The 27,262-nt window shown below is 43.9% G+C and overlaps 1 protein-coding gene across 1 annotated transcript in view; it reads left to right on the forward strand.

Moving 5' to 3' along the window:
• The window catches only part of GRIN3A (glutamate ionotropic receptor NMDA type subunit 3A), a 125,002-nt gene that overhangs the window by 70,158 nt on the left and 27,582 nt on the right, over positions 1 to 27,262 (forward strand). The window contains exon 4 of the mRNA XM_063129168.1: positions 25,688 to 25,833. Within this exon, the coding sequence (XP_062985238.1) occupies positions 25,688 to 25,833 (146 nt within the window). The remainder of the gene's footprint in view (positions 1 to 25,687; positions 25,834 to 27,262) is intronic.

Below are 27,262 nucleotides of genomic sequence, written 5' to 3' on the forward strand. Positions count from 1 at the left end.
ATAGTCCTGAGCGTCCTGCTTCGGGATGGTGCCCATCACGTCCGCCAGTTCCCCACTCACTTGGGCCCGCAACACCGCCATCCGTTGCGTCAGCGGCACCCTCTGATCATCACACGCCGTCTCGAACAAGGAAAAGAAAGCAAACATATCTTGCCCGGATTGGAAAGTGGGGAACAGCTTTCGATTAACCGCCACGGCACCCCGGCTCCTCTCACTTTCCTCCAACTGGAGCTGCAATGCCCTCATTTGCAACTGCATAGCCACCATTTGTTGGTGCTGGAACTCCTCCTGCCGTCGTTGTCTCCTCCGTTCCCGGCGGCGATATTCCGCGGCCCTCCGCGACTCCTCCAGGTCGCTTCCGCTATCCGTGTCCAAGAGGCTCTGCTCCATATTCAGGTCGGCAGCCTCCGCTCGCCTCAACCCTTGCCCCGCCGCACCAGCCTCTTCCCCGGCCTCGGACGGCAGCACCGACGACGGCGGGCTCCCTGCCGTGTCCACCAGCGTCACCAGCAAGCCTTCTGGTGCGCTTAAACTCGCAGCCGGAACAAGCCTCCCTATATTCCCAGGCTCACTCATGGCAGCCTGCTTTTTAGCCAACTTTAACTGCGTCTGGTTTTCCAAAATTTCCTATTCCCCCACACACACACACCACTTTTATTCCAAAAAATACTGGCTCTTTTATCCCACAGCTTGCCACCATGTGATGGAAGTCTGAGTTAATCAGTCCTTCCTCAGGGTCTCTTCCCCGCTTGCCCCCACCCAAAGAACCAGTACTTCCTTGGAATAAAACACACCAACACCCGAAGTAACCAAAATAAAAAGGTTTATTTTTTAAAAAGACAGCTATTAGATAGGCACTTGGTCAGTAACAGATATAAACAAGTACATAGAACAAAACATAAGAGGGAATGGGGGTAGGGAATGGATAAAACAAATACAAGTCAGGCAAAACCACCCATAAATCCATTCATACAAGAACCGACAGTCAGTCCATTAAATTTCCCCTTTCCCTGGTCAAACCGACCAACTTGCCTTTAGAGAAACCAGCTCACAGCCAAAGTACGGCTTCCTAACGCTCTCCCAGTCCCCTAACCGGGCAACCGTAGACATCCATAGCCTCGGGGCTAAAGACGAACCCCCAGCTTAATCCTATCAGCTTTTATCTGTTTGTCTCCTAATAAGGGAGTCAGTTCTTTCTTCTCACACAAAGCCCAATTAGCCTAGGCAGGAGATAACCTCCAGGTGTAAAGCCTCAGCCTGACCTCAGCAAGTTTAACTCCCACTTTCCCACATACCAAAAGCTGGGTCCTGGCGCCGGTTTCCCCCATAAACATATCAAATTAATCTTTCCTCTATCTATCACCACTATGGTATACTGCCTAACAGGAAAACAAGGTTTAATACCTGGAAAAAAAACACAAATTACTTCGGGAACAACTATATTTTAGGACCTAATACATTTTATAACTTTCCCAGTCCTTCACATGCCCGTAACAACAAGTTTTTAAATTTGGATCCTAGAATAACAGCGGGGCATGTTACTGAAAAAATAATAACTCTAACTGCAGCCTCAGCTTGAAACAGGTATAGTGAACGATAGCCTAAAACCAAGCGTATTGAATTGTTATTAATGAATTCATCCACACTTGCTTCTTTATCATTTTCTCCCAGGCAAAGTGCATCTTGAATACTCTACATTTTCAGTTTAAATATTTTGTTCCCCCCTTTAAAAGAATACTAACCTTTTCAAGGTACTGGAAGTTAGTATGATTTGGAGCTGGCAGATGGCAGTTTTGACACAGGACCAACATCCCCCAGGAGTTCTCAAGCCAGCCAGCAGACTGTGTTGAAATATTAAACAGACTTTCTGCCCTGAAAAGGTGATTAAAAACTTTGCCATCCAAAGTTGCTGTTGCCAGAGGACGGCGGTGCCCCCGAGAAATAAGCAAGCCTGCACAGGCAGAGATGAGAGGGAAGCATAAATGCCTGCACCCTCCCTCCCTCGCTCTCAAAATGCGCAAGGAGGAGGCACGCTGCGCAAGATGAAGAGCTCATCAGTCAAAACGCTAGAGGGGGCGAGAATGTTCAGCGATCTTGCGAATGCATCGCCCATGGCTTTGCCACTTTTCTTAATGGACAGTGGCTGGGCTCCTTGGAGGAAAGACGGGATATAAATGTAACAAGCAAACAAACATCGCTGTATAGAGCGGGGTGGGCAGAAAGCAGGTTTCCGGATCTACAGCGACTCCCAACATTTGGACTTCAACTCCCAGCATTCCTGATGATTGACCATGCTGGCAGAGGCTCTTGGGAGCCGAAGTCCAAAACATCTGGAGATCTACTTTCTGCTCACCCCTGGGATACTGACAGAGGCTCTCCCTTTTTATGGACAAAGGCTCCATCCCTGTTGTGAACCGTCCAGAGAGCTTCGGTTATTGGGTGGTATAGAGATGTAATAAATAAATATCCCCTTAACACAGGGATGGGAAACCTGTCCAGTTGTTGGCAGACTACAACTTCCACCATCCATGACCACTGGATAAGCTGCTTGGGGCTCATGGAAGTTGAAGTCCAACCACAACTGGGGGGGGGGGGTGAGGGCACAGGTTCCTCAGTCCTGGGATAGAATTCAAAGTTTAATGGCTGCCAAGCAGGTCAAATTTGCCCATCACTGGTTCTCTGTGCTGAGCTTCACCTGTTGATATCTGCTTGGCATGCAGTTCATTTTGATCTTACTCTGCTTCCCCAGAGCAGTGTGGTGTAGTGGTTAGAGTGTTGGGCTGGGGAGACCCAGTTTCCCATCCCCACTCAGCCGTGAAGCTCACTGGGTGGCTTTGGGCCAGTCATTTCTCTCAGCCTAACCTACCTCACGGGGCTGTTGTGATGATAAAATGGAGAGAGGAGGATCATGTATACCAGCTGGGTCTCCTTGGAGGAAAAGGCATGATATACAAGTAACAAATACATAAACAATAAGCAGGGCACAACATTCTCTCCTTCCCATTTTATGCTTGCAATAACCTTGTGAGGTAGTTTCAGCCTAGAGAGAATGTTAGGCCCAAGATCATCCAAGTGGCCAAGTAATTCATGGCAAAGGGAGCTTCAGCAATAGTGGGGATTCGAACCCAAGTCTCCGCAGACCCTGCCTTATACCCCAACCAGAGATTTGTTAATTTGTGAAGAAAGCATTCCACTCATGAAATGTAAAATAGCAAGGGCCATTTTCATGTTCATAACAGAAATGTGGGTGGTTTTCCCCGCTGATATAAATCTTCATGTATAGACTTCAAGGTTGACTAATGTGAATTTAGAAAGTTCATTCGTCCCATCCATCAATAAGGCCTGCTTGAGTGTGAGACTATTGGGGCTTTATTCAAGACTGATGGCAGATGAGAATACGTATCCACTAGGGGTGTGCATTGACTGCAAGATTCAGTCCAGCAATTCCAAGAGTAGTCTGACTTGGCTCAAACTGTTTCAGTAGTCTCCACAGAACTTATTTTGCTTTGTGATAGAATTGGATCAAGTTTGCCACCATAGCAAGAGGATGAAGCCTGCAAAATTTCTAACAGATTTCAGGCAGTCCAACGGGGGTTTTGTAAAAGAGCCACCTTTTCAGTTTGGAGGTTTTCAAACAAGGATTTGCTTACCCTACTGGGTTTGTGCATGCGTGTGTTTGTGGAGCTCTATGCATGATTTCATAGAGCTGAAACCTGCAAATTTCAAAGGGATGGGTTCAGGGAGGTTTGCGCTAGGTGCCTACAAAGTTGATTTGGAGGGTGAGAATTAAAAAAGGGATTTGCTTCTCTCCCCTGCATTTTGATTGGCATTTTGTATTCTCACATTGTAGAAGCGCTCCTAAGAAGGAAGCCTACAACATTTCAGAAGTAGAGGTGTAGGGAGTAGGGCATTATAATGAATGAAAATCAGTTTTAGAGTTTTGTTCTCAGTTGACAGTACCAAAATCACAGAAACTTGTAAGTGCTTTATCCTTGATGGAACGGATGGATGAATGACACCCCCACCTCTGTCTTTTACTTAGCTTCTTAAAAAAGATAGTTTTCTCTTAGTCTCACCAGTTTGCCTTATGCGTGACCAGCAACACCCACTTTGGCAGCCATTTTGTGAGAGCACGCATGACACTATCCCAAAATTCCAAAGGTGTCCCCCATCCAAAAGGTTTGCTATAGTGCCCTGCTGGCTCAGGCCAGGACATGACAGTCAAGCTTCTCAAGGCTATTCTGAATGAAGCCTTCCTCTGTTACTAAAGAACTGTGGCATTCTGTTGTGATTCCAAGCCCTCCCGCTGAGATGCGAGACATTTAAGAGGCCTGCTGTGTAATTCACAAAGCTTTATTCAGCAAACAAACATCTCTTCACACTTGAGGAAAGTGAGAATGCTAGGAGCTTTCCCTAAGCTTAATCAGACTAACGAAGCTAGGCAGTTGTCCTTTCAACTAAAAGGGACAGTTTCCCATGCAGTCCACTTTAGCTCATGGAGGGTCTTCTGGAGAAGTCTTTGGCATGTGGCTAGCCTGGTAAATCACCTCTCACCTGCTTGCAACTCCACCTGCTTGACCCTGCAGCGGACTGTGGGAACTGTCACCTCTGAAGTCCCCTCTCCCTCTGACAGAAACAGATTTTCCAGGGACTGGGGGACGATGGGCTCTGAGTCATTGGCATTCTCTCCAATTAGTTCCTGCAAAGCTCCTGAAGAGTCTTGGAAGACCCCCTCCCCACTTCCTGTCTTGGCTGGTAAATTTCTTCTTCTTCTTCTTCTTCTTCTTCTTCTTCTTCTTCTTCTTCTTCTTCTTCTTCTTCTTCTTCTTCTTCTTCTTCTTCTTCTTGAAACCCCTTCTCCCACACTAAGGAGAACAGGCCTGATCCTGACACATTCCTGCCTTCAAGATATGCAATTTTAAACCAGAAATTACACATATCAAACACTTCAAAGACAATCAACAGTAACACGAGAAATTAATACCATTGAAAATAGAATTCAACTGAGCAACCCCCCACCCTCCACTCCAAAAAACTATAACCAAAATGCAACAGGCCAGCAACATAGTCAATAAAATCATGTCAGTTAAAAACTATCTGGAGCAAGTGAATCTTGAAGACTGATCAGACCAACCATACATCCCCTTGGGAGGGAGTTCCCCAAATTATGAGCTCAGATTTTAATAATACAGTATCTTGTGATCTGAAGAACATAGAATGGGATGGGCCACTTGTGGTTCTCCTGATGTTTTGGTCTACAAATCCCATCAGCACTACCCAGCATAGCCAATGGTGAGGGATCATGGGAGTTGTAGGCCAAAACGTCTCAAAAGTTGCCTGCCCATCACATAGAGTAATGAACAGATACAGCTGTTAGCTCCCTTTGGCCAACACTGAAATCCAGGCAGGAAGATTAATTTATATTGGGCTACATTCAAGCGCCCCTTATGGGCAGCCAAGAAAGAAATCCTTGCATCACTCAAGACCATCCATCTTGGCTTCCTACAATGTAGCTGCCATAAAAAAAGAAGGCTTTGTTGGCCCCACACAAAGGCTTTGATCAAACAGCAAGCAAAAAGCAATACAAAAGTTTGGGTTAGGATTCACTGATGCCAGCTGGAGATTTACTTATGTATTAAATGGATTTGGGGCAAGGATCTAGGATGAGGAACAGCCTAACCTTTCATCAGCTTAAGCTGATATACCAACTATGCCCTTATCTGGGCAGAGATAGCCTAGCTACAGTTATCCATGCTTAGGTAACCTTTTGTCTGGATTACTACAATGTGATATACATGAGGCTGCCTTAAAAACAGTCTGGAAACTTCAGCTGGTCTAAAATAGGGCAGCCAGATAGTTAACAGGGACTAGCCCGCATGATCATATTATGCCAGTACTTCATCATCCACACTAGCTGCCAGTCCATATCAGGGCCAGATTCAAAGTACTGGTATTAATATTGAAAACCCTAAACAGCTTGGGGCCAGGTTACTTGAAGGATTGTCTCCTCATATATATATATATATATATATATATATATATATATATATATCTGCCTGGACCCTAAAATCAGTTCCAGCGGTCCTTCTCTGGGAGTCCCTGCCAAAAAAGTGAGGAGGATGGCTACCAAGAAGAGGGCCTTTTCCGTTGTGGCACCCTGGTTGTGGAATGAGCTTCCCAGAGAGGCTCAACTGGCGCCTACATTATACTCTTTCCGGTACCAGATGAAAACTTTATTTTCCCGGTTTCTTATTTAAATGTTTTACTGCATTTTAAATCATTGTGCTGCTGTTAGTTTTTATTTTGGCCTTTACTTCTCTTTTATACTGTGGTTTAAAACTTTTATACTGCATCTTGTGTTGTATTTTATGGTTTTGATTGCTGTGAACCACCAGAGAGCTGTGGCTATTGGGTTGGATAGTAATGTAATAAATCAATAATAGATAGATAGATAGATAGATAGATAGATAGGAGAGATACTTTGCCAATCCTCTGCCATGAAACTCCCCACGTGTACTTTGCAGAAAACTGAGTGTGTAGAATTCTCTGAAATATGCCCACTAATTTCATTTTGCAAGAGTGGTTCATGGAGGAAAACACCCACACACGATAAAGCTTACTGAAATTGATTAGCCATATGCAAGTAGGGATGCCTGAACATCCGACTGGGTCCAGGAATATGGCAGATAACGCCTCCATGTCTGGCCCCCGGGACTAGTCAGGCGCTCTCAGCATGAGCGCAGTCCCTCCGCCTGAGTGCTCAGGAAGCCCCAGTGAGTACTCAGCAGCTGCCCACCCACGGCGCAGGTGGGCGTCGGCTGAGCGGTCACCAGGCCAAGCGGAGCCTGCTGGAGGAAATCTCTGAAAATCAAATTCCCAACAGGAGTGGGTAGAAATTGAGAATGATGCCTTCCCACCCACCCCGGTGACTAAATTATGCAGAACAAATTATACAAAGCAAGAGAACTTTACATAATTCATGCATTAGAGATTACATATTTTCTTGGGATAGAATAATAGATAGTTTGGTGCATAATGTGTGTGTGTGTGAGAGAGAGAGAGAGAGAGTGTGTGTGTGTGTGTGTGTGTGTGTGTGTGTGTGTGTGTGAGAGAGAGAGAGAGAGAGAGAGAGAGAGAGAGAGAGAGAGAGAGCAAGTAACACTGCTCCGATCATGCAGTCTACTCAGTATGCAATAGACCCCAATTAAGAAGAAGGTAGCAGAGAGGTGGCCCACGTACTTCTGTTTTATCAGGTTAAAATGTCGCCTCATCTTGCTTAAAAATGCATCTAAGAAATGTATCCAGGTCAGGATCTACACTACTGCTTTATAATGGCATTGAAGTGCACTGACAACTGTTGGGGCCCAGGACACATGCCATATACCATTTTCAAACCACTTTCGAAGTGTTATATCCTGCTTGGTGTAGATATCCATTTTCATGGACCAGTTGTTTTCCTCAGCAGGAGAAAAACCAGCATATTTATTTATTTATTTATTATTACATTTCTATCCTGCCTTGTTTCCTCTTGCGAAGACCCCAATACGGCTTACATAGTTCTCCTCCTCCTCCTCTCCATTTTATCCTCACAGCAACAACCCTGGGAGGTAGGCTGGGCTGAGAGTCCTGCGACTGGCCCAAAGTCACCTAGTGTGTTTCCATGGCCAAGTGGGGACTAGAACCCAGATCTCCCAACTCCCAGCCCAACACTCTAGCCACTACACCGCACTGGCTCTTAGGTTAGGGGAAGTGTCACTTTTAAGTGGAAAAACTGCTGGAAGGGAAATAGTTACAAAGACCCATTCTTTTCCACCCCCACCCCCCCGCCATGGTCATCTAATGCAGATTGTAACCTCCATGGCTGCATTTTCGCTGTTAAATATAAATAAAGAAATACATGGAGGAGAACTACATGTGAGTCAGGGTCACATGTAATTTGAAACAGAACATTTATGACTTATCTTCGATAAAGTCTGAACCGCCTAGCATCACGGACTTCACAACCAGAAGCATATGCAGGACACCAACTAAGAAGCTCTGCAAAGGCCCCAGTCCAAGTGTCACTTTCAATCTTACTTTGCTGGGTTGTTGTAAGGAATGTTTCACATATATTTCACATATAATATAAGGATGAAACTGAAACATTAGACATTCATACTTCCCTGGCTGAAAAAGGCGGCCCCCTTTTAGAGTCGCATTCAGCCCCATTGGAGCTGGGAATATAAGAAGAGTCATGGTGGATCAAACCAAGGGTCCATCTAGTCCAGCACTCTGTTGACAAAGTGACCAGGGACCCACAAGCAGGACATGGGTGAAACAGCACCCTCCCGGCCATGTTCCCCAGCAACTGGTATACATAGGCTCACTGCCTCTGATAATGGAGATTGCAGATAGCCATCAGGATTAGTAGCTGATGGCTTTCTCTTCCTTGAATTTGTGTCACCCCCTTTTAAAGTCTTCCAATTTGGTGGCCATCACTACATCGCCGCCATTATTATTATTATTATTATTATTATTATTATTATTATTATTATTTACATTTATATACCGCCCCATAGCTGAAGCTCTCTGGGCGGTTTACAAAAGTTAAAAACAATGAACATGAAAAAGAAATATACAAAATTTAAAACCATAAAAAGCATAAAATACAAGCAAAAACAATATCCATTTAAAAACAACTATTCTGGGGTCAGTTAAAAAAACTCAGCATATGCTGTTAAATGCCTGGGAGAAGAGATGGGTTAACATCTTGGGGAAGGGGCTAACAGAAGTTGGGGGGCTCCCTCCCACACTAGAGTAGCCTCTACTTAGCTGGAATTGATGTATGGTAATCCACACCATCTCCTGTCATCACAAACTAAAACTTTTTTGTTTGTTTTGGGAAGGTGAGAGTGGGAGGGGATAGCAGGGAAGGGGGAGTGGGTGGTTCCATCAATGGGGTTTTCGAACACTCCCAGCAAATGCTCGAAAAGCCCAACTGGTTTGGGGGGTGAGTCACAGGAGGCTCGCCCATCTCTAGCGACATCCCTTTGTACTCTCTCAAAGCACTCTATAAATACTCAGCAGGATTAATGACTTAGCACACCTGCTCTGGCATGGCTGAGAAGCAATATGCAAACCCCAAAGAGACAGGTAACCTTTACACTGTGTGGCACGGTCCCTCTCTCATTCGCAACTTTGGAAAACAATTTTCTTTTCTTTACGGGTGAAGCTGTGAGCCATTTTTGAAACACTGCTTTCATTTCCGATTGGGGAAAAGCTGCTGAAGGAGGCCAGATGAGATTGTTTCATGGGCCAAATCCTTCACAGTCTCCATTTTCCTCCAAAGGAGAGTGATCCGATAAAGCCATAATCCTCCAAACTGCCTGCTGCATAAGACAGCTGCTCACGTGCTCTGGGGAAAAAATAATCAAAGGCCCAACATACTCAGCCAAGATAGAGGCTGCCTGCTTCTGCTCTGCATGATTTAACTCACCTCCTTTCAGTGAGCCTCCACTCAAAAGTGGCTAGTAGCCTGAATTGATGTATTGGATGTAATTTAGGGTGACCATATGATAAGGAGGCTAGGGCTCTTCTATCTTTAACAGTTGTATAGAAAAGGGAATTTCAGCAGGTGTCACTTGTATGCACCCACTGAAATTCCCTCTTCATCACAATAGTTAAAGCTGCAGGAGCCCTGCCCTCTTGACCAGTTGCAAAAGAGGGCAGGGCTCCTGCAGCTGTAACTGTTGTGATGAAGAGGGAATTTTACCAGGTGCTGAATGCATACAAATGAGATCTACCTTTTCTGTATGACTGTTAAAGATACAGGAGCCCTGTCTTCCTTTCCATATGGCCACCCTACATGAGTGGATCATTCAATCACATCCCAGTTCAGAGACATAGTAGGATCATCTGCCCCACTGCATGAGTCACTGCTCTGAGCTTTCATCCAATCAACTGGGCAAAGAACAAGATGACACCCCCTTCCCTTCCACATACAGAAGCAAAACATATTTCAGCACCAGTGACAGGATAGCCAACACAGCTTTGTCCTTCAAAATCATACCCCCCCCCGCCCCGTCCCATCCAGCATCTTCCACCCAAGCAGCTCCTTCATAACACCTCATTGTAGGGCTGGCCCTAACCATCATGAAACATACCTAGAACTGTGACATCTGTAGAAAAATAGTACAAGGGCTCCATTGGGTGTAGATAATTCCTTCCACTCATGCACACTGAAAATCAATCTTTCAGAGTCATAACTATAAAAGCTGAAAATTCTCAACAGAGAGCCTTTGGCTTGAATTTGGAGAGGAGTCCCCACTTGCAGGAGGAGTATAATTAAACAGGGAGAGTGGAGGGGGAAAAACAGGGTTCATGAGGCAGGCTTACCATTGGTGGTGGTGGTGATGAAGCTCCTCCCACTACCCCCAAAAGACTCTGGAATGTAGCATAATTCCAAAGGGGATTCTTGGGGAGAGGGGTGTGGATGAAAATGGCTGTTGGTGACTGTCTGCTGCATTAAAGTAGATGGGGAGGGGGACACCACTGGTGCCAGCCAGGACTGGCTTCTAGTTAGAGGGTGCTCTTGGCCAAGCTAGCCTTGTTTGGAAACAGTAGCCAGTCAGTTTGGAGCTGCCATTTTGATTTTCCCAAGTGCCCCTGAATGTGGCATTAATCCAGCACATGTAGGGGATTTAAAATACCCAACAAGTCACTACCACCACACATTTTGCCACTTCCAAATGAGGAAGGCCATTTTGCAACAGCCTGGTAGCATGCCTCAAATTCTAACTTCAGGTTGGGGGTTGGTCTCTCACAACTAAAAAAAGACTGCTGCAAAATCTAGTTACCTCCAAATGCTATAAAGTCTTCTAGCACTAAAGGAATGATTTCCCAAAAATAAGAGTTTTGTGGCTATGCCTTAGGTAGAGTGACCATATGAAAAGGAGAACAGGGCTCCTGTATCCTTAACAGTTGTATTGAAAAGGGAATTTCAGCAGGTGTCATTTGTATATATGAGGAACCTGGTGAAATTCCCTCTTCTATATTTTTACTTATAAAGCTTCATATAAGCTTTATTATATCACAGCACTGGGAAACCTCATGCTCTCCAGATGCTTTTGGCTACAATTCCCATCATCCCCAGCTTGCAGTCCAATACATCTGGAGAGCCCCAAGTTCTCCAGTCTTGCCATATGCTAAGCACCTGCTGTTCTTGTTTGCATAGCAGCTGGGATATAAGTCATTGTGGGTTGCTATGAGCAACAGGCCTGACCCAATAAGTCAGCCGAAAGACTGTTGATTCAAGGGAAGGCTGGACTAGAAGCCCTCCTTACACTGACATAGGAGATTGTCTCTTACTGTCCATGTTGGGATTCCATGCTTGGCTAGGGGGCAATTCATGGCATATCCATTTAATTCCTGTGGGTCCCAGATGAAATTGCTGACAAATTCATCTGGAGTTGAGCTTAAGAGGAGTTCGATATCTCATAGGGTGAATGTCAAAGTGGCCTTTAAAGAATTAAATACATCTGTAGAACATGCATGACCTTGTGTTAGCCATCTCAAATGACAGAAAAGGGCTTCTCTTTCATCCTGGTGCGCAGGGGCAGGGAATGTTATCCCCTGCCAAAGGAACCTCCAATCCCTGTCAAACAAAGCAGGCTGACTTAAGCTCTTGCATCCAAATTTCATCAGGAGCAGGGGACGGCTGCCAGTGGCCCAGAGCATAAAATAAAATCTAATCAGCAGCAGCAATGGAGAAGATGATACAGCTGTACTACCCACAGGAGGAAGGGAGCATAGAAGAACCCTTCCAAATTAAAGTTCCTGGGTATTTTTTTAAAAAAAAAAAGTTGTAATGACATATCTAAAAATAACTACAGAGATGGACCTTAAGGAGGCTATTTTGGAACAGCATCCCCAATTCAAAGAAAGCTTTGTTCTGGTACCATTAGATCTTGCCTTTTGCACGTAGCTAACTTATATGGAGCCAGACCATTGGTCCATCTAGCCCAGTATTTTCTGTTGTACCTGGAACCAACTCCCAGCCCTGCAAATTGGCAGGGTTATTAGGAACATGTCCTGGAAAGTCAGGAACTGGAGATGGGGCGGGGAGGGGTTGTACCATTTATTTATTTATTACATTTATACCCTACCTTTTTTCCTTCAAGGAACCCAAGGCTCCATACATAATCTTCCTCCTCTCCGTTTTGTCCTCACAACAACAACCCTGTGAGGTAGGCTGGGCTGAGAGTCTGTGACTGGCCCAAAGTCACTCAATGAGCTTCCATGGACTAGAACCAGGATCTCCCAACTCTTAGTCCAATTCTCTAGCCACTACACATCACTGGCTCTCAATGTATCTGGGACCTTCTGTACGTAAGGCTGGGTAGGGGGCATAGCTCAGTTTCACAGCACACATGCTTTGCATGCAGAAGGTCCCAGGTTCGATTCCCAGCTTCTCCAAGTAGGGTGAGGAAAGACTCCTGCCTGAAACCCTCAAGAGCTGCTGCCAGTCAGTATTGACAATACTGGGATAGATGGACCCGTGGTCTGACTCAGTATCAGGCAGTCTCCTATGTTCCTACTCTACAACTGAGCCCAAAACAAAGAATAGTTACCCAGAGAAGATCACTGAGGTTCAGATGGAAGGAGTTTTTCCTGCAGATACGTGTTGGGCCTAGGCTTTTCATTCCTGCTACTTTGTGGTGACATTCCCACCTTGCTTGCAACAGATTGGCTCAGGAAATGGGAATTTCTGATCCAACTCAAATTTGGCTGCCTACCAGCTACCATACACTATGTGGGTTTAGGCCTTAGATCCTACTTCAGGTGCAGATGCAGAAGGGTTCATGTAGTATACAATATTATCCCCTGCAATCAATAGGCAGTATGCAGTCTCGATCCAAAGGGAGAGGCGGGTAAGAAATTATTATTATTATTATTATTATTATTATTATTATTATTATTATTGTAGGGTGGCCAGTTGTTTACAGAGGACAGTCCTCTATTTTGGAGAGCTGGAAGAGGACAGTCCTCGTTCTTGAAGCGGTGTTGTCTGGTTTAAAGTCAGGTTACCCTTAGAAGGAAAAACAAGGGCCTTGAAGTTGCTCATCAACATGTCTTGTGTTTCTAATTAAATTATAGTTATTTTTTTTCTACATCTATACATATAAATTTACATATGCAAATAGCATGCAAAATGGCATCCTCTTTTCTTTCTTTTTTTACTGGTAATGCATTTCCTCTTCTTTTTTTGGTGATGTTTAAGTGGCCACTCTGGCTTCTGGATTGGCCGGGTCAGATATGAATATTAGGAGCCAGGCCTTCAGCCTTTGCTTGGTCAACAAAGTAGTGGTTCCTTCTTGCTGCACCTCCAACTTAAGCGATGGGTCTCGGGAATCCCAAGTTGGTAACCTTTCAGATAACGGGTCTCCCCCCAATGTCTCCTATGGGTTTCTGAAAATAGGGTGGCCATATGGAAAGGAGGACATGGGTCTTGTCTTTAACAGTTGTATTGAAAAGGGAATTTCAGCAGGTGTCATTTGTATATATGGGGAACCTGGTGAAATTCCCTCTTCATCACAACAGTTAAAGCTGCAGGTGCCCTGCCCTCTTTTAAATCTGGTCACTCTAGTATAGCTCCTGCAGCTTTAACTGCTGTGATGAAGAGGGAATTTCACCAGGTTCCCCATATATACAAAGTACTCCTGCTGAAATTCCCTTTTCTATGCAACTGTTAAAGATACAGGATCCCTGTCCTCCTTTTCATATGGTCACCCTACTGAAAACAGCCTCTTGACAATTAAACTGTACGTGAACTAGAACAACAACGACAGCAAAAAGCAATCTAAATTCAGATAAAGATCTAATGCACTGAAGTGAGGCAAATGAGTTAAGCATTAGCATTTTGAAGAATTAATGGAAGGGAACACCAAATAAGACTTATTACCCATTGCTGTTGTTTTGAAAGTGAGGTTTATTTATTTATTTATTTATTTATTTATTTATAGAAAGTAAGTAGCTCAGTTTCCAGAATCAAAAAGCTCATTACATTAGCAACAGATTGCCAGCATCGTGAAGCTGCAGTAACAGAGTCTTGCTTTAATCAGGTTAAATCTTTTGCATCAGAGGATCCCGTCACAAATTCCACAGTGGTGACACCAGTAAGTCAAGCATACCAACTTCCACTCTTTGTGGTGGTGCAGTCTAAGGTCACTGAGAGCTATAGGCAAAGAAAGCGCCGCTCTGTTGCCTATGTGAAATACTACGTGGTCTTACTATTGGTATGAAAAGACGTGGTCCAGAATCAGCTTTTCTAAAGGGCTGAATTAGACCTGCTGTTAAATGCAGGTTTTAAAAATGCAAATAATATCAGCTGGGCAGGCTGATTGTATTATTCGGATCCCAGCAATGTGGAGATGGAATTTAACCTTTTCCTCCCCTGCTTTGGCTCTGAGTAAAGTCCCTCTTCAAAAGCTGGTATTTTCTGGGGGGTGGGGACCATTGCCCCCAATGGCAGATTTGATGCCAATGCAAATGTCCATCTTCTGTGATCCTAATAGTTATCACACACACCCAAAGCTGGTGCTATTTGCATTTTTTAAAACCTGCATGTTAAATGCAAAGATGTATTTGCTGTCACTTAATCCAGCCCTTAAATATCAGCAGCGAAGAAAAGATGTTGACCAACTTCTCACAGACAGCTGGTTGGTCACTGTGGGAACAGTGGTCTGACCCATCTTGGCTCTTCTTATGTTCTTCTGCCAACTCCTGTCATTCCCCATTTAGAAGTGTGATCTGACAGCTGCTGCTGATATATTTTTGGACAGTGTCAAGAAGAATTAGTGAGTGGGTGGGACTAGAAGTTCTTTTGGTAAATATATTTTGAAGGGCTTGCATCTATCATTCAGGACCTGCTTCTTATGGTCACATGAAACACCATTCAGAACAGAGAAGAAATCATTTGGTGCAACTTTCCATGGCACGGACCCTAAGCACTAGAATTGCCTCAGATAAGAATGTGTCAGGGTTCAAACATTGAAAAACCAACACTTTTTTGGGGGGGGGGGGGGAAGGCAGGCTTTCTTTCAGGGAAGCCCATCCACCAGTACCATTTCAGGCTGTGGACTTGTGGATGCCCAAAGCTGTCTCAGTTGTGGTGAGGGCTTCATACCACTGAGTGCTGCTGTTGCTTATTTGTTTATTTATTTATTTATTTATTTATTACATTTCTATACCGCCCAATAGCCAGAGCTCTCTGGGCAGTTCACAAAAATTAAAAACATTCAAAGTATAAAACAACAGTATAAAACCATAATATAAAATACAATATAAAAGCTCAACCAGATAAAAACAGCAGCAATGCAAAATCACAAATTTAAAACGCCGAGTTAAAATTTATTTATACTGTTAAAATGCTGGGAGAATAAAACTTTGCTTGGGTTGCAGAGTTCTACCATGAGACAGATCGTTAGAGATCTGTCTTAGTAGTAGATCAGGTTTCACAGGGAAGACAGATAGGAATAGATCAGCATCATGGAAAGCTCCACATGGTGCCAGGGCTGGAAGCCAGAGAGGGTTGTCTATATGTTGCTCCAGCAAGGAATAGATTAAGACTGCGCCTTAAGTAAGAGTTTGGCTTCCTTTAGGCTGGTTGGTTTTGGCTCCACACAGACTGAAGCTATGTCTCTTAAAGGGCCCTTGCCTGTATTAGCAGACTAAAGTTGTGATAAAGTGGGAGTTGCTGTAGAGTGTTTGTGTTCTCATGGCTAGAATCCTCAGAGTCTGGAAACAGCAAACTTGGTCCTGAGGTGGTGGAAGCCTTGTGACACCTTTCCATGACCAAATCCTTTCCCTGAATTGTTAATTTTGGAGTCTGTTCTTCAGATGACACAGGTTTGGGGAACTCTGAAGATGTGGGTTCAGGGTCTTGGTCCACAGAACTTCCCACTGAGGAACCTTCAATAAGCTTCCAGTGAAGCACAGGATCCCCTGGAAGACAAGTTGAAACCACTATTTTGACATTGTTTGTGGCTACGTAATTAATATCTTCTTGTTGTTGTTTTGCTTCATTCCACATTCTGGAGGCCATATGGATTCCAGGGCTGCAGTGCCAGGGTTTGTTCCATTTTTTAAAAAAAACCCAGAAACCTCTGTTGTAAAAGCCCTTAGCTGTCATTGGTTTGATTTGAACTATGTCCTTTTAGGTAGAAATTGCTTTAGGGATCCTCATCAGTGGGCCTGTAGTTAGGCGATCAGCAGGAGAAGGGCTGGGGAGAGGGAACCCTTAAGATACAGAGCCCAGCTGTGCTTGCCTTCAAAAAATTATGTTAATCTGTGCTAGCACACACACACACACACACACACACACACACACACACACACCATCTTGACCTGGGATACAAGGGGGTTGGGGCCAAGGTTGTTGTTCCACTGCTGGCAAAATGGGAATTCCCCCATCCTCATCTCTCTTCTGTCACCTCCAAATCTGCCCCAGAGGGTCTCCCCAACCCTCTTGATGATGGTCCAACCAGAGAAGTCCCCCTTTGCAGCATTCTTCTTCTTAGTGGTTACTTTTCATTTCTTTAAAGAATGACAAATAAGTGAACAACACCAAGTTATGGGCTTTTAATATATTTATATTTTAAAGCAGCCTTCCCCAACTTGGTCCCCTCTAGATGTTTTGGACTTAAGAGTGGCCATTTAAGAACCACCCCAAAAAAGTGGAAATACACAAACAAACAACAGAAGATGCCAATTTGCATAAAATTTATGTATGCTAATTTAGATGTATGCATAGATGCAAATTTAGGAATAATTATTCTAAGCTAAATAGAAATACAGTACATCTCACCTTAGCATGAACCTACTGGCATGAACCTACCTGTACACTACACTCATCGTCTAAGGCCCTCCTCCAGGTGTCTCCTTTGAGGGAAGCAACAAGGAAGAGGGCCTTCTCAGTGGTGGCACCTCAATTTTGTTATGAACTCCCCAGTGAGGCCTGCTTAGAGTCAACGTTATCTTTTCAGTGCCAAGTTAAGACATTCCTCTACTCCCAGACATTTGGCAGTGTATGATGAGGTTTTAGTGGGATATTGTTTGGATATGTATATGTGTGTCTGCTCTGTTCATATGTTTGTAGCTAAACTGTTTTTAAATTATGTGGAATACCGTATTTTTAAGGGTTTTAATCTTTGCAAACTGCCCAGAGAGCTGTGGCTATTGGGCAGTATAGGAATGAAATGAAACGATGACCAGGTGGTCCGTGTCCAGGTGCTGTTGATGGACAATTTCAAGGCCCCTGTTGCTCATCCCCTTAGGGTATTTTATCATTATTATTATTTAATTTATTATATTGTGAATATCATCAAAATAGTACAGAAAATACATTGTGAAAATGAAAGAAAAAAATCCATACATTACATATATAAGATGATCGTCATTTTCCATCATATGTACCATTCACTAAGAAAAAAGGGTGGAGTTATACAAAGGTTTCAAGAAAAGCAGACTAGATATCCATATATTAACCACTTGCAAGTTGCGTCTATATAACACCCATTCAAAAGTTGATATTATTATTAGATCCTCGATCCATTGCATTATGGGAGGTGTGGATTTGTCCTTCCAATGTGATAGTTTAAATCATTTGTCTGTCATAAGGACTCTGAAAGTTCCAACTGTGCTGACCATGTGTTAACTTCCAAGAAGCTGGTAGGTAATTTAGGAGGACCTGCACGTTATTCCATATTATAGATTGTTTCAGTACAAAGTTCATCCTTATTATAACCTCATCCCAAAATGGGGCAACTACGGGGCATTGCTAAAACATGAATCAAAGAAGCATTGGATGTACTACATCTCCAGTTGTGCAAGGTAGGCAAACCCTTATTGAAAAGGGACTGTGGAGTCCAATAGATCCGAAACAAAACTTTTTGCTGAATAAGACGTAACCTGAGATCCATCGAAGCTTCAGATACAGATGCTAGAGCAACTGTCCATTGGTTAGGCAAGATAGGGCACTCCCATTCTCTATTCCAATCAAGTCTTAAACTATGGGTAACATATTTACTTACTGCTGTTAAATACATATATATATATATATATATGGATAATGGATTGACATGTCAGTTCAGCTGATATAAGTGTTTCTAACAGCACTGGAGGCTCTGAAGATGTAAAAGCCACTGGACCAAACTTGGATTCCAGCAAGTGTTGCAATTGTAAGTATTGCCATTGAGCCGAAGCAGGTAAATTAAACACACAAGTCGGAAAAGGATAAAAACTCATCGTCTGAGCCTATCAATTGATCCAAATTTTTTTAAAAAATCATCTTATCCATCCATGTCCTCCACAGAAATGCTTCATTGTTATACTGGACTTGGACCGGATGGCCCTTTAAATAGAGGACACCTTCAAAATGGAGGATAATCTTCTGGCAGCCCTTCAAATGGAGGACTGTGTTCTGCAAAGAAAAAAAAAATCAACATTTGTCCACCCTAACGGATTTACGTGCAAATCCGTTAGCCCATTTCCAGAAGCACAACCATTCAGGGCCTCCCCTCACAAGCCATTCCACAAAACAGCTGCCTGCCTGTGTGGCTGACCCAATTTTTACCATGCCAGTACAACCCTCATTTTTCAAGTTTGCATTGGATTATGCCTTTGCACTGGAATGATGGTGACCACCACATCTGCATGGGCCTCAGCTTCACATGAGCATCTCTCTACATGGGGTTCCCAGCATTCTGCATCTCACTACCACAAAATGGCAGTGAGAATTTTACCACACCAAATGCAGAGGTGTGTTAAAAATGTCCTCTTGGTCTCCCTCGTGGAGTTACTTTTCAAGTGGCGACAACGCCACTATTAAGAACTGAACCTCAGACGTCCCTGATGCAAAATGAGATTCAAATTCTGAAGTAAGGATTGGAGAGGGTTCATGGCAGCCATGTTTGGATTACTGCCTAAAAGGAAATTGATGTTATCTTGTAGAGACATTATGAAAAGTGATCTCTGGACTAGTGCAGACGTTTATCTCTTCTGATTTCATACAGCAATGTGTGCTAATAGCTCCGATTTTTACAGGAGTGTAGGGCACCCATCTGCATTTTTCCAAGGCCAGCTATGTCACAGAGCTGGAGACGAACCCACAGCCTTTTTCCTCATTTAGATTTAATTGGAGTGAATCAGCAAGCGCCCGATTCCAATGAAAGCATTCCTTACCAAGCTGCAAAGATAGGGTGCTGTACGTCTCCAATAAAACATCCATAGGAGCCAATGCCCTTACTGTGTTATGGGGCAATTATTCATTTTTCTGTTTGGCTTGACTTCAAATTAAATGGGAAATAGCTAATTCCGAGGATACATTTCAGTTACATAAAGCTGCAGAGATGCCTTGAGGTGAATCTAGTGCAGTGCATTAGAACACTGCAATGCATTAGAACCAAAGGCCAATGTGACTCAGCATTCTGTTTGCTTGTTTAATTTTTGTGAACCGCCCAGAGGGCTTCGGCTATTGAGCAGTATAAAAATGTAATAAATAAATAAATAAATAAATTAATAAATAAAAGTTCTGAAACAGATTCCAGAGCAGTGAACATAAGATTTAAAACTGTAAAATACACAAAAATTAAAACACTATTATTATACCAAAAAACCACAGAATGCCAATAAAAACCATGGCTGTCAGTGAAGGAATGCTGGAATAAGACTGTTTTCAGGAGGCGCTGGAAACAACACAGTGTTGGTGCCTACCTGACCTCCAGGGTCAGGGAGTTCCATAGAAAGGGGGCCACCACGTTGAAGGCCCTTTTCCTGGTAGACTCCAATATGGAACCACCATGAGCATGTCCTCTGACAACCTCAGTGACCACACAGGTTGGTAAGGAAGAAGGCACTCTCTCAGGTATCCTGGTTCGAAATTGTTTAGGGCAAGATTAGTACCATAGATATTCTCAAATTAAATTACACCATCTAGGACTTTCCGGAATGAAGCAAAAATGGGTTGTAGAGAGAAGCACCAAAAGTGTGTGCAAAAGGAGAGAGATGCTGGCTCTGGTGCTGGTGAAAATATTCTTTATTTTTTTATTTTTCTTGTTAAAAAGGTTATTTTAAAAAAGCTTCATGAATAGCCCAATCCTTCTTCAGGGGCTGTTTAGAAAAGTTGGCTGATAAGCATCCACGCTGCAGCTTGGAGAGGCAACTCCCTCGAAAGAAAGCGCCTGCACAGTGGACGCTTATTATCAGCCAACTTTTCTAAACAGCCCCTGAAGAAGGATTGACACCATCCGAAACGTTGGGCTATTTGTGAAGTTTTTTAAAATAACCTTTTTAACAAGAAAAACTGGCCGCAAAGACTTCCCCCCATCTCAGGTTTGCAGCCCTGTACATAGGCTGGGAAAGTAGGGGGATTGGGGGTGGGGGGAGATAAAATTTGATTGATGGATTGATTGTCCACACATATTTACCACCCAATAAGCGTAGTCCTCTGGGTACATTACAAAATTTAAAATCAAATTCAGGCATTGGTCTGAAGGAAACTTCAAGGGAAAACAATGTTGGATAACATTTTTCCCATGAAGCCCCTTTCAGAGCAACATAGACCAAATCTACACCAAGGAGGATATTCCACTATGAAAGTGGCATGAAAACGGTGTATAAGAGGCAGGAGCCCACTACTGCTTTATAGCAGTACTGAAGTGCACTGACAACTGTTGGGGCTCATCGACACCTACCATATACCACTTCCATTTTACTTTCATAGTGCAATATCCTGCTTGATGCAGATCAGGCCCTAGTGTCATGATATAGTGTCATTCTGGGGGCCTTGTGGGAGGAAAATGGCAGCCATGGGTTGCCAGCAATAACTGTAGTGGTGATTGCGGGTTTTACCTCCATCTTGATTTTAGGACTACCCTGAACATTGACCTCCTTTTGCGTCCCACCCCTGTGCCATGCCCAAATTCAAGCCAAATATTCTGTTATGAACACTTTAAGCTCAACCCACCCCGAAACACAATGTTTATTTGTTTCAATTGCCACAGGACATACGTTTTGTGAAAGTTATCAAGGATCATGTAATCCAGGCATGAGTGATGATGGAATGGCATGCGTCTGAGGATGGACCCTATTCAGATTCATGGATCCATCCATAGATAACGTGTATGAATGCTACGTAGGTTTCATGTAGAACAGTTCTACTTCATGCAGGATTGTATCCTGATCTGGAACACCTCTGTTGGTATCTAATATAATCCAGCGAGGCCCACCTGGTGCCAACGTTGTCTTTTCATCACGAGCCTAATTACTGTTTAATGCATCAGTTGAATTGTTTATGGTTGTCACCCATATTTCAGTAGCTTTCTGGGGTTGTTGTATTTTAGTGGATACTTGTTTTAGCTGTTTTCATTGTTGGATTTTGGGGTAGAGCTAGTCACTATACTAACAGTCAGCCTACTTTACAAGGCTGTTGTGTAGAAACCTGTGATTAAAAATAGTAAACGGCATTGCAGAATTAAGTTAACAGAGGAATGATGATATTTGTGTGATGGAAATGTTCTTGAGCCTCTTTGGGTTTGCTGGGCAATCCTGTTACTTTGGTTTGACAACCTTGAGAATGGATAAAGAAGAAAATTAACTATGCCAGGGTCATGCATATATCTTCAGTTCTCAAATACGATTGTTCTCAAGACAATTATGAGGAGTAAATGGTAATTTGGGGTATTCTGAAGTGTCCTTCAAAGACTTGGTAAGTGTCTGAAATACAGGGGTTATCTTACTCTATTAAGGAATAGCAGGGGTGTTATAATGTAATAATGAAGGCAGACATAATGAGCAGTGAAGTAGGCCCACATGACTAGTCTGATAATGGCACAGGCCCATTTTCCAAATGGCACTAAAGTGAATAAATGACATTGAGCATTATGACATTGAGTCGTCTAAAGCATTAGTTTTCTCCTTCAGAGCTGCTCCCTAGGCCTTGTCCTCAGGAAAAGCTGAGAGACAGTGTTTTAGAGGGCATTTGAACCAGACATCCTCAATGGTGTCACCTTTAAAGCCCTACATGGTTTGGGTCCAGGCTACCTGCAGGAACACCTTGTCCTGTACAATCCGCCCCGCACACTCAGGTCCTCTGGGAAGAATTTACTCCAGCCAACAAAAACAAGGCTGACAACTATTACCCAGAGGACCTTTTCTTCTGCCGCTCCCAGTTTGTGGAATGACCTGCCGGGAGAGATTCGTCAACTTAAGAGTCTTCCAGAATTTAAGAAACCCATAAAGACTGATCTCTTGCGACAGGCCTACCCAGTTGAATTTTAAGATGCCTATTAATAATGTGCTGCTTTTAATGATGTATTAGTTTTAAATGTTTTAGTTAGTTATATGTATTTTATGGTGTTGTACCCTGCCTCGATCCAGAGGGAGAGGTGGGTAACTATTATTATTATTATTATTATTATTATTATTATTATTATTATTATTGGGCCCCTCCCTCAGTGAATCTCTTCACAGCCATCGTCACCAGCTGGTACTGCTTCTCATCCTCTTCCTCATTATTGCTACCAATTACTTGCTTAACAACTAGACAGCCAGTGAGCAAGGAGGCCGTGGCATCTACTGCTCCTATTCTCACCACCACCATTGCTTAGGCCAAAGAGAGAGGCAAGTGAATAGTAGGTTGGAATGGGGAAGAAGAGGAGCAACTCCAGAAGGTCCTTGTGAGGGGGGCCCTGGTAGGGTGTGGGCTCTCAGCAGGTGCCCAGCCATGTCTGCTTTTGACACCAACCCTGCTGAGAAAACATTGACATTTGCTGAGACTAGGGATGTACGGATTTTGTAAACCCCATTCCATCTACATTGTGCGGAATGTCAGGTGCCTTTCATTCTGTCATCCGCTCATTGATAACGTTATTTTTTTCCCATTTCCAGAATTCACCCTTGCAAAAAATCCACACATCTCCCCCATGCACAATTACCCATATTTTTTTTAAAAAAAACCATATATTTTTCAAAACTAAATTTGCGTAAAATTCATAAATTTTAAAAAGTCTGCAGAATCCATTCAACTCAGGAAAAGCTGCAGAATCTATGTGTTGGATTCATAGAAATCCAAACTCACTTGATTCTCTTGTGGATTCCTCTGACAAGGATGGACTAGTTGAGACTTCAATAACTGAGCTCGCCTGGCTCTCCATGGCAAGGTTTTTCCCCATCCTCTACCATGGAAGTGAGTGGAGATCCTCTGGGGAATTATATGGGGCGACCTCTGCCACCCCTTCAACTTGAGAGGAAGGCTAGGGGTTGCTTGGCAGGTACTTGGCCAAAACATTTGGAGAGCCTTGGCCATGCAGGGCCAAATAGGGAAAGGGAAGCGATGGAGGATCCTAAAGGCACTTGGTGCACCTTCCAACAGTGGTATCCATTAGGCTGGCCAAAAATTGCAAAAAAAGAGAGGAAATATATCAGTAAAAAGGGTGGTGATTTCCAAAACATTTCCATAGGTTAATTTATATTCACTACCGGGCCAGGTTTAAGGTTCTAGTACTAGTGTACAAAGCCCTAAAAACTTGGGACCGGAATACTTGAGAGAGTGAATCTCCCTCACCAACCTGCCCGGCTACTGAAGTCATCTGAGAACACGTTCCTGGTGCTTCTACATGGATCTATAGTCCAATTGGAGTCCACCAGGAGAAGAGCTTCCAGTGTGGTGGGACCCTTTCTTTGGAGGTCAGGCAGGCACCATCATTATATGGTTTTCAGTGCCTTCTGAAAACATTCTTGTTCCAAGACGTTTTCTTGGAATGACTGGCCGTGTTTTAATCTGTACATTGTTCTTTTAAAATGTAAGTTTTAATGATGGGTTTTAGTCTGTTTTTATTCTTTTATTCCATTTGTTCACTGCTCCAAAATCTTTGGATACGGAGCAGTATATAAATATTGTAAATCAATAAATATGTCTATATGCAAATATAAGAATAATTCTTATAATTTCAGCACAAATACAGTACCTCTCACTATAATGTGGAAGACTGTGAACAGATGACCTGTGGGCTTGCATACTGTCCAGGTGCTAATTGTTGATGGGCAATGGTTCTGATGGTTCCTCGGGTAGTATCCTATTGTGTCCATATGCTTGAGGGAGCAACTACTTGTGCACTGGGGCTTTGGCGCTTCTACAAATAATTCAAAACAAGTGATAATGTCCATTACCAGAACGGGGCATGTCAGCAGAACTTAGAGAATAGCACTCTGCTGACCTGGCGCGATCTAGAAACAAACATTTCCGCTTGTTTCCAGTGTTGTTTTTTGAAGCGCAAAAGCCCTGTTGTGTGGACAGTTGCTCACGCAAATGCAGTGGAACCAACTCTTTTGGCTACTGCCCTAAATCTGGATGAATTTAAAAGGTTTGACAAATTCCTGGAGGAGAAGGCTATCAGCTTCTATTCGGAGGAACTATGCCTCTGTACACCAGGTGCTGGGGAACACGGGTGTGAGGGTGCTGTTGCACTCATGTTATGCTTGTGGACTTCCTGTGAGCAACTGGTTGGCCAGTGTGTGAACAGAATGCTGGAGAAGATGGGCTGTTGGTCTGATCCAGCATGGCTCTTCTTATGTTCTTATGTGGCCTGCCACTTCTCTTCAGACTTGGTTCTAAACGGAGTGGTGGGGGGAGAGAAATTAGGTTCAGAGGAAGGTGTATCTTCTCTGAGTCTGGCTCAGCAGCTGTGTCTTCTCTGTGCCTGATTCCCAACCCTGATAGGATCCTTTCAGCCAGCCAGATTTGTTGGACTACAACTCCCATTATCCCTGCCCCAGCCACCACTGTTCAGTAATAGAAATTGCAGGTGCGGGGAACCCAGTCTGGATCAGGCCCATAGTTTTTTGCAGGAGGGTTAACTCTCCCCCTATTCCCCAATAGGATCCCAATCTGGATTGGGGGCCCTTCAGCTACTCTAGAGAGAGAAAAATGCTAGCTGCTAGCTACTTCTTTAAAGTATTGTCTGTTTTGGCATATTGATTGAATATTGACTAAAGCTTTCAAGCTGCCTGCCTGGCTAACTGCTTCTGGGCTTACCTCCAGGAAGCTAATCCTGTAAAATTTAAAATGTACAAGAGAGAGAACTGAATGCAAAGTATGCTATTTATTTGCTGGTTTATTTATTTAAAATGTGTATTTTAAATTAATTTTATGTTGCCTTTAAAGATAAAACCTTCTCAGGGCAGATTATAGAATAAAAACATTGTGTGTGTGTGTGTGTGTGTGTGTGTGTGTGTGTGTGTGTGTGTGTACGTATATACATACACATAAATCATTCACACACACAAGCTTAACTAAAATATCAGCATTAAAATACCATTTAATATATTAACAGGCAATCCTATGAAATGTGCGAAACATGTAATCATATAGATCCAGCGACGTATAGCCATTGGGGAATCTTTATAACCTAAAGCCTTTTCCCTCTATTATCTTGATCAGGGGAGTGCTCCACTGTTGCAACCGGTCACATGTCTCAGTCAATATTATTCATCTGAAGGCTGTGATCATGTAACCGAGTAAGCACAGAAATAGTGATCCACGTTGGTTTATATGTGGCTGGAAGGGACACAGATCTGAGACACTCAGGAAACGTAATGCTATGAATTCTTTGCCTTTTTGTCCCCTTAACATGTTCTCATGTTTTCTCCTCAGCTCCACCACCCGTCACAAGGGTTTCGCTTTGGAACCGTGCGAGAAAGCAGCGCTGAAGATTATTTCAAGCAGAGTTTCCCAGATATGCACGAGTACATGAAAAGGTTCAATGTGCCTGCAACTCCAGATGGAGTGGAATACCTGAAGTAAGTGTGCATCCTGTGCTCAAAGAGCCCCCTGATATGTGATAAATAGCCATTGGGAGTGTGACAATAGAATCTGTTAGATTCGATTAGGAGCCCCAGAGCCCTGGAGACGCTCAGTACATGCTAAGTGATGTCAGAGGACAGTAGATCATACTCCTCATATTTCATAGAATCATAGAATAGCAGAGTTGGAAGGGGCCTACAAGGCCATCGAGTCCAACCCCCTGCTCACTGCAGGAATCCACCTTAAAGCATCCCTGACAGATGGTTGTCCAGCTGCCTCTTGAATGCCTCTAGTGTGGGAGAGCCCACAACCTCCGTAGGTAGGGATGTATGAGAAATATACATATTTAGGGATGTATGAGAAATTGGTACTACGTACAGCACCATGTACACTGATGGTTTGTGGTTGTTGTTTATTCGTTCAGTCGCTTCCGACTCTTTGTGCTATTTATATAGCACTCTGATGGTGCTATATAAATAAAAATAATAATAAAAATAGTAATTCAGTTTTGATCAGGATTCTTCCAATCTGCAACTTCTGGACCAAACATGAAATCAGACGCAATCTGCCATTGAAGTACGTACGTTTCTGAGGTTGCAATGTGATTTGTGGGCCGACAGCTATGAGTACGTTTTAAAAATGTGCATGTAAAAATGCCTGCTTTTGATAAATGCACGCAAATATGCCTTAATTGATGGGGAAAGAGTGCATACCTTTCAAAGATGCACACAATTGTTGTGTGCATTTGGAAAAATACATATGAAAATATTTGGGGTGTGCACGGGCCCCGCGGGCCAATCTGAAAATTTCGGATCGGCCCGCTCTGCACCGTTCCGCCCATAGTCCGCTCCTCTTCGCCGTGGAGCTCTGGCTCCGAATCAGAGCTCCGTAGTGGAGGGGAGTGGCGCCAGGTAAGGCCCCCCTCCCTCCTCTCCCTTACCTGCATCCGTCCGCGGTCCCTCGGCTTCTTCAATTGAGCCCGTGGCTCAACCAGGAAGTCTAGGCCGCGGCCTAGACTTCCTCGTTGAGCCGCAGACTCAATTGAAGAAGCCAAGGGACCGCGGATGGACGTAGGTAAGGGAGAGGAGGGAGGGGGGTTTACCGGGCCCCGCCGCCGCCGCCCGTGCGGCGATGGCGGCAAAGCCCGGTAAGGGACCAAGGGGGAGGGGGGCCTTACCTGCGTCCGTCCACGGTCCCTCGGCTTCTTCAATTGAGCCCGTGGAAGCTGAGGGACCGCGGACGGACGCAGGTAAGGGAGAGGAGGGAGGGGGGTTTATCGGGCCCTGCCGCTGTCGCCGCATGGGCGACAGCGACAATGGCAGGACCCGGTAAACCCCACTTACCTTTCTTGCGGAGCTCCGGATCGAGGCGAAGGATCCGCCTTCACCTCGATCCTCTTCGCAACGCTCCACCGGCCCCCCAATC

The sequence above is a fragment of the Elgaria multicarinata genome, chromosome 6, assembly GCF_023053635.1.
Source record: "Elgaria multicarinata webbii isolate HBS135686 ecotype San Diego chromosome 6, rElgMul1.1.pri, whole genome shotgun sequence".
Classification (NCBI taxonomy): Eukaryota; Metazoa; Chordata; class Lepidosauria; order Squamata; family Anguidae; genus Elgaria; species Elgaria multicarinata.